Source organism: Lupinus angustifolius, chromosome LG01 (assembly GCF_001865875.1).
Source record: "Lupinus angustifolius cultivar Tanjil chromosome LG01, LupAngTanjil_v1.0, whole genome shotgun sequence".
Lineage (NCBI taxonomy): Eukaryota > Viridiplantae > Streptophyta > Magnoliopsida > Fabales > Fabaceae > Lupinus > Lupinus angustifolius.
In genome coordinates, this window is record NC_032009.1 from 31,515,804 (window position 1) to 31,524,672 (window position 8,869).

An 8,869-nucleotide genomic window follows, 5' to 3' on the forward strand; every position below is an offset into this window, starting at 1 on the left:
ATTTTTTAGATTTGAACTTAGATATCAAGCATGGAAATTATTTATGAAACAACTTTTTATGATGTAAAACAACAACATACAATCAAAGTTACGAAACACACTTTAGCTACTAGCTTAAATTTGAGGAAAAACTTATGTTTACCAAACATCTTCAAATGTGATTATTTTCCTCCAAATTATTTTCCTATAATATACACAATTCATTCCAAAATGCATAAAATATTAATATACATAAATAACAAATAACCTCATTATTTCTTATAGCTTAAGATATTTCTATTATACAATCCAAACACATTATTATTTTGATATTATCAAGGGTAAGTCATCATTTTATGAGTACAAAACTAATAACTTTTGAAATACATGATTAACATATTAAATAAATGTTATTATCAAGAATTGAACTCTTGACTTTATAGTTAGACATTATATCACTACATGAATTTTTTGTTGGCAACAAATTATTATCTTAAAACAACTTTTCAACAATTATACTCAATTATAAATAGGTTCATATTATAATTGATAATCTACCAAAAAAAATATTGTAATAATTGATAAAAGATTTCCCCCCTAAAAAGGAGTGGTTATAGAACATTTCACTTTCTTAATAGCCTCCAAAGCTTTGGGTTCTCTCTCTCCACCACTCTTCTCTCCACTCACTTTCTCTCTCCGAAAACCAGGAAAAAAGAAAGAACTAACAACAAGCAAAAAAACTGAGATCTAGGGTTTCAACCATTTCTAAGAAAGAAGAAGAATTGGGAGGAATCAAACATCATGGATTCGAATTCTCATGGAAACCTCGATGAGCAGATTTCTCAGCTCATGCAGTGCAAACCCTTGTCCGAACAAGAGGTAATTCAATTTCTCTTTATTTGTTATCAAAAAATGCGGATCTTGGAAACAAATCGACATGTTTTTGCTTGTTTTAGAGAAATTGAATTCGGAAATGCAATGGCAATTGTTACACTTCTTGTTTAAATATTTCGTCAGATTTGTAGGATTCGACCTAGTTAGTGGTTCGTGGTTTTTCATTTTTCAATTTTTTTGGTTGGTCCAACTCAGTTTATTATGTTTAATGTTGTGATTTCTGCATTTAAGGAGTATAATGTATTACATTGTTGTACAATATAATTGACTATTAGGCTCTTTTTCTTTAGAATTGAGATTTTTTAATCTTAGCTACATGCTTGCGTGTTTTCTATGAAAAAGAGGAATTATTTTCTTGCTATATACTTGTGTGGGTTGCTAATTCATGGCATGTTGCCTCATGACTCTGTGTTTAAGGAAAAGTTATTTTTCTTTTTAGTGGCATGGTGCGAATGCTTTGTCTTAACCCAGAATATTGCGACATATGAATCACATGTCAAGCTCCTGAGAATTGAAAAATACGTTTTTGTTAGTGTTATCATGTATTCATGTTTCGAAAAGTTAGGAGAGTGGAATTTGTTCAAAATGTATTGCCATTCATGGCATGTTGCCTTATGACTCTGTTTAAGGAAAAGGTATTTTTCTTTATTGGCCTTAGTTGGTTGGCATGGGGTTTTGAAGAAGTTTGGAGCTCTTTGAAACTGTGGTCTTTGATCCCGGGCTTTGGCCACAAAACAGGGTCCATTGCATCATACATGATGTTTCCCGGCTGCCTTCTTTTTGATCCAGGACTTTGTTGACAAATTGATTTTTCCCATTTAAATGGAGACGATGCATGCAAAGAGAAAGATAAATATAAAAAGAAAAGGCTGGTTCATTGAGTGCAATTATTAATTGTTAATAAATAATAAATCATTGCTAGTTGTAACACCATTCTTGTAAAGCATATGTAATAGTGAAGCTTAGTACTTTTTTCTTGTGGCTGTATGCATTATTTTGTCATATTTGATGGGTGGATAGTCAGTAAAATAGAGAATTAGAGAAAAGTATATCCCAGGTTCCTATACTGGGAACTTGTTTGTTTTTGTTCTGATTGGATAACTGAACAAAAGCTAACCAAATCAATCCCAGTTAGTTTAGCTTTGCTTGGTCCAATTTGTTTTTGGCCAAACATTTTTTTCAATGAAAAATTCAGTCCCAACTTCACTCTTTTTTCCTTTATGGCCCAATTAACAGCAAATAAGCTAAACATGTCCTGAAATAAACATCATCAAATAGCTATAAACAGTCCAAACTGGCTAAAAGTCCCCATAGAAACAAGCTGGAATCTAATCATTTCTGATTTTGGGTCAGTTTCACAAATGAAAACAATAGATCAAACAGAATATATCAGTTTCAAAATAGTTAGCCATGCGTAATCAAATTTAATCAGTTAGGTTCAGTTTTTGTTTTTAGTTTAGTTTGGTCTGTTTTGGTTATAAACAACCCACTGTCAATAGTTTCCTTGGGTTTGTTGGGATAGTCAAAACCATTTAAAATTACAATTAAGTTTGCACTTTTGTTTTTTTATTCACTCAATTTCTTTAAAGACTGCAATGTGGTAGTTTAGGATGGTTGTTTGTATAATCTTTTGTTTTGTTTGATTCCCCTTTCCCCCCCTTTATAGAAGTCCTTTTGCTATTGAGCGTTGAACTCTGATGTGTTTTTTCTTTTCTTTCATTGATCCAAATTTGACACTACCTTTTTCACTTTTATATGCAGGTAAGGGCCTTGTGTGATAAGGCAAAGGAAATTTTGATGGAAGAGAGTAATGTTCAGGTTTGTTTACTTTGTAATATATTTTTTATGTCATCATGTTTTATATCTTCTTGTTCTTCACTTTTGTAGATTCTATTCATTGATTTCATATTCATCTCACCAACATTGTCTGCATTATGCACCATTTTTGCCCTCAATTTGTGTTTATCATCACTTGAGTAACTCTCATTAGCTTTCCGGGCTGTGTTTGGTGTTCTATTTATGATGGTTTTGACTATGTTTTATAAGTGTGCTTGTCAGGCTTTAAATTATGATGGTTTTAAATTGCTGAAAAAGCTGAAGAGATTATTTTGTTTGCCAATAATTGCAGCCTGTGAAAAGCCCTGTTACAATATGTGGTGATATTCATGGGCAATTCCATGACCTTGCAGAGCTGTTTCGCATTGGAGGGAAGGTAGTTTTTCTTATATTGGATTTTACATTCAGTATTTATTTACTTAAATTCTGAAAACTATGTTTTGTAGATGTATGAACTAAATAATAATTGAAAAATCAGGAAATCACACGAGCACTTATTTCAAACTTGAGCCTTAGTTACTAAGCCTCTATTGTTCTTATTTCAAACTTGAGCACTCATGTCATTTGTTTTTATAATATTACTTGGTTGAGCCAATGAGCCATTATTTTAACATTACTCCTTTCAAATTTATATAAATATTGTCTCGCATACATGACCTTGATGGTGGAATACTCATCTCCGGTTTCAACTTTTTGTTGTTAGTGTCCAGATACAAATTACTTATTTATGGGAGATTATGTTGATCGTGGCTATTATTCGGTTGAAACTGTAACGGTAAGTGTGAACTATTGTGGCTTACTTATTGTCTTCTTGGTAGTTCTAATTGCAATGTTTTTGTTTTTGTTGTTGTAATTTTGTCGTAAGCCTTTAGAAGTGATTGAACTGAAATTATTTATTTTGTGCCAGTAATTTGATATATGCTTAGATTAGTTTAAAACTACTTAATTCATCAGCAGTTGTTTGTTGACTTGGATACTTTTTATTTCTAGACCTTCATAGCTTGTTCCAATGTTCCTTTCTTGATGGGGTACTCCTGTACTGATAATGATGCAACAGCCATGTTTTTGTGGCTATTGCAATTATTTGGTGTCAGTATATAATAAAACATTTGTGATATTAACATGCTATCTAAAATGAAATGTCACTGCATATTGTTGCATCTGTTAATGGCGCGTTTATGCCTACACAGCATGTGGGATACCATAGTAATATCCCTGCATGGAAATTAAAGTTAACATTAGCGAGATGTGGTGTGTGGTATAGAAGTTGATTGCGATATAATTTAACCATTTTTTGAATTACATGTTTGGATGATGTTTATTTCTACCAGATGGTACTTCTTTAATTTTGTAAAATTTTTGTTCTAATTACATCACAATGCAGCTTTTGGTTGCCCTTAAAGTGCGTTATCACCAACGTATCACAATTCTGAGAGGAAATCATGAAAGTCGTCAGGTTTGTTCTGTAATTTATCATATCACATATCTGATAGTTGTGAATTAAAGATTAGGCTGATCCCTATTTTTCCCTCAGAGACATGATCTTTGGTCAGTGTCAATTGAGTTCTCGATAAATTTCTAAAATCAAGCTGATCCTTCCATGCGTATCCACAAACAAACAATCAAAGATACAATTGATACCTACTAAAGTACTCCAATAGAGTACTATTGAATTTGATAAAGTAATTGTTGAGTTATAATTTCTTACTATTAATTGACTGACAATAATATATAATTCTAACTACATCTTTATTATTTCAAGGGTTAAGTTGTTATCGTATGTTTTTGAATGTTACTGGCTGATCTTAGTTTTCTGCTGCAGATTACTCAAGTTTATGGATTTTATGATGAGTGCCTACGGAAGTAAGTACCTACTAAATTCATTATTCTGCCCTTTGTTTTTGGTGAGATTTAACTTAAATGTGTGATTATCATTGTTTTCAGTTCGGTATTTTTTTGTTGCAATTTTTGCATGAATTTATCAACCTTGATTATGTTCTATCATAAACAATAACAACCAAGTCTTAATCCCACTAGGTGAGGCTGACTACATGGATCAAATGATGTCATACTTTAATCATAAATCTTGTCCATTGACAAAACATTGATTTCCAAACCATTCGTAATAGTTTCACATGTTTTTTTGTTTTCCTATGCCTCTATGAATTGGACTAACATCCATTTAATCTACTCTCCTTTCTGAGGTTTCTAACGGTCTCTAACACACATGCCTAAACCACACAATACGAGATTCTACCGTTTTTTCTACAGTAGGAGCTACACCAACTTTCTCATCTTGTCTAGCGTGTCCACTCATCCAACTCGACATTCTCATATATGCTATATTGAGTTTATTGTCTTGTTGCCATTTCATCGCCCAATATTTAGCTCCATATAACATTACATGCCTTATAGCTATGCAATAGAATTTTTCAATTAAGCTTGAGTTATACCTTCCTATCACATATTATACTTGACGCACTCCTCCATTTCATCTATCTCGTTTGAATCAAATGCTTTACATCCCCTTTATTTGCCCGTCGCTTTGTAATTTTGCCCAAGATACTTAAACCTTTAGAATTGTGGCTTGGTTTGGTCCTCAATTTTCACCTCCATTCTAAGATTTGTGTGCCTCTTGCTAAACTTATACTTAGTATCCCCTGTCTTGCTTCAACTTATATGAAAGCATGTTCTTCCAGATATCCACATTTATAGTTTCCTATTTACTTCCTCTTTCAAGTCCCCAACCAGGGCAATATCATCTAAGAAAATCATGCATCATGGCACTAACTCTTGGATATGCTATGTAAGCACATGCAAGACCAAATTAAAAATACAAGTGCTGTAGTTTATCCTTGGTGTAAGCCTATAGCAATAGGAAAGCCTTTTGAGACCTAACATTGTGTTCTCACACTATGTTTTGACTCTATCAATCATATCCTTGATTGCTCGAATGTAGGCAATACAAACTCTTTTTTTCTCTAGAGCTTTTCATAATACCTCTCTGGGTCCATTGTAGGCCTTCCAAATTAAAGAAAACCATGTGTAAGTCACTTAGATTCCTTCAGTATTGTTCCATCAAACTTCGTTGCAGGTAAATTGCCTCCATGATCGACCTCTCCGGCATAAAAAGAAATTGATTTATTATGTTCAATCATAACTATCATTAATGTAGGTTCTTTTCCTGTTTGAATGTCTTGGGTTTACACTAATATTTTGTGTTGTGAGATAAATGATAAAAACAGTTTTCTGTACTTCAATGCTCTTTTGTAGAGACATGATTTATAGTTAATTTTCTTCTCTGTTTGATATTTGCTTTTTTCATTTTAATCCGTTGTATTTTCCTTTCAAAACTTCTATCTTTGAAACTGTGGAATCCTGTTAAGATGAATATGCTTATTTGATTTGCAGGTATGGCAGTGCTAATGTTTGGAAGACCTTCACTGATTTGTTTGATTACTTTCCATTGACAGCATTGGTTAGTAAATTATTACATAATTTGGGAAAGAACTATATATAGCTTCTGATTGGATTTGTTGAATTGTTAGAATGTTAGTATATTTCATGTTGGTTTGATTTTCATTGTTCTGATTGCACGTTTTGATCTTATTACTCTTAATCCAGTATGCTTGCTTTGACTTGCATGTAATAAGCTATTTCTCTTATTTTCACCTGTATTCTCCTGTAAAAATAGCTCCTAGTTCAGCATTCTCGAAATATATTGTCCAGGTTTTTAATACTATTGTTGCTGAGTTGATTTGTTGTTCCTTTTGAAGGTCGAATCTGAAATATTTTGTCTTCATGGTGGCCTGTCCCCATCTATTGAAACCCTTGATAACATACGAAACTTTGATCGTGTACAAGAAGTTCCTCATGAGGGGCCCATGTGTGATCTTCTATGGTCTGATCCTGATGATCGATGTGGTTGGGGCATCTCTCCTAGAGGTGCTGGATATACCTTTGGCCAGGTAGTCCAGTTCATTGTGTGTCCAATCTACAATGTTTTCACCTATCATTGTCAATTTTTGTTGATTTCTTATGCATGCAAGTGTCTTCCTTTTTATAGGACATATCTGAACAATTTAACCATACCAATAACTTGAAGCTGATTGCTAGAGCTCACCAGTTGGTTATGGAAGGATATAACTGGGGTCATGTAAATACTTGTTCTCATTTACAGATTTACTTTGTCTTTTATATTCATGACGATGACTGATTTATGGTGCCTTGTTGCAGGATCAAAAGGTGGTTACCATATTTAGTGCACCTAATTATTGTTATCGCTGTGGGAACATGGCATCCATCCTTGAAGTTGATGACTGCAAAGGACACACATTCATTCAAGTTGAGCTTTTTTTCATCACCCACACTAGTCATTTCATAGAATTTTATAGTATTTTGTCTTAATTATATTTTTTCAATCTCAGTTTGAGCCAGCTCCAAGGAGGGGAGAGCCGGACGTAACCAGGAGAACACCCGATTACTTCCTATGATACTACTCTGCTCGAGTCGCTGTTCGCCAGCTGCAACTCGGGACTTGCAGTACTGTGCAAGCTCATCTACTTGTCATAATACAAGCCCTGCATCAAATTAATCCTTACATTTCGAAGTAAGGCTTTGCTGGATGTGTTATTTTCTTGTTATAACAGAGTGAGACAGTAGAGGAAGCTGAGGAGCAGGCCATGACTATAGTGGGCATGTGTAGTACCATTCCAACATGCAATGTATCAATTTTATTGTTTCTCCAAGTTTGCTTTTTCTATTGACTTGTAGCCAACTTGACCTTTCTATTCTCATTTAGGATTATTGTTATGGGGATAGGTCTCTGTAGATGGTTCTAATGGATGCTTTATAATTTTTTCCTTCATAATTTTGAGAATATGTTCTGATGGGAAGTCTGTTACTTCATAAAATGTTTTTTTTTCTTATTACAAATATGTTTGGTTGCTTCTTGACATGCATGGCCACTACTCACTTATTTTTCGTGACAAAAAATTATGTTTTCTTCCTGTTTCTGTAGCAGTGCATTTGAATGGAGATCAATTCAAGAGGCCTATTTATTGTCTATAACAATAGACCATGTTACTTATTGGTTCTATGAACTGCAACCTAAAGAAATTGTGCTACACTTAAAAAAACTCATGTTTCTGCTATAAGCTTGCTTGCTAGATGAGAACATATCTGCTGAGAACAGAAAGGTTCTGTAATTGTGTTATCAACCTAATGATGTTCTATGGTTCCTTCTAAGGGAAGGTAAACCTTGTGTTAACGAGAATGAAACAAAGTTCCCTAATGTTTGAGCATGTGAATTGGTAGAGAAGTTACTAATTGCCAAAGAAGATATGTGAAAAAGTGTAAGGTATCTATCTATTACCTATATAACAAAAAAAAAAAACTCCATATTCTTTGTGGTTATTTTTCTAAAGTAGGAAATACGAATTGATCATATTCTTTGTTTCGACATTTGCAGAAAGGAAACCTCACATCCTATAATACAATGATTAGAGGTTATATTCATTATCTGAGTGTATAATAATAGTTCTTTAATTTTATTATGTGTTTGTTCTTTTACATTTGAAATTATTATTTTTCACTATCTGAATGTGTCAACCTTATATTAGTAAGAACAATCTTTAATTTTTTTTTATTCTCATCATAAATAATTTGGCATGTTTAATTGTTGAATATGTATATTTTATCTAATTAATCATAGTAAATGTGATCATCATATTAGTCATAACCACCGAAGACAATTTAATTTCATTTATATTCTACTATATAAGTAATAAATTTATGAAATATTAATATTTAATTTCATTTATATTCTGTTTTGTTTGAATTTATGGATGAGTTTCAAAAATATAATATAAATTTGCATAATTATAGCTAATAAATTTGTGGAATGCTAATTGAATAATATTACTTATTAATATCTTTGAATGTATTAATTGAGTAATATTAATTGATAGTTACACTTTAGAAACTGTAATTATTAGGCATGATTGTCTTTGAATGTATTTTCCTCTATTATCTAAAAACTAAATAATTGTCCTCCACAATTATTTTTATTATTTGATTTTTTATCGTGTTTTTTGATTGAATTTCTTTTTAATAAGATGTAATAATGAAAATATTGAAGAAATTTCATTTGATTATGATA

General features: G+C 32.3%; 1 protein-coding gene across 2 annotated transcripts; it reads left to right on the forward strand.

The window, feature by feature from the left end:
* On the forward strand, positions 592–7,640 carry LOC109360380 (serine/threonine-protein phosphatase PP2A catalytic subunit). Of its 2 annotated transcripts, XM_019605245.1 has the most exons (12): positions 592–858; positions 2,635–2,691; positions 3,002–3,085; positions 3,413–3,484; positions 4,094–4,165; positions 4,532–4,572; positions 6,121–6,187; positions 6,486–6,677; positions 6,776–6,865; positions 6,946–7,053; positions 7,137–7,227; positions 7,288–7,640. In XM_019605245.1, the coding sequence occupies exons 1-11, from the start codon at positions 781–783 to the stop codon at positions 7,200–7,202; spliced, it is 927 nt and encodes a 308-aa protein (XP_019460790.1). In that variant the 5' UTR covers positions 592–780; the 3' UTR covers positions 7,203–7,227; positions 7,288–7,640. The 2 variants fall into 2 exon arrangements, with proteins under 2 accessions (XP_019460790.1, XP_019460781.1); XM_019605236.1 differs by having other exon boundaries at positions 593–858; positions 7,137–7,640.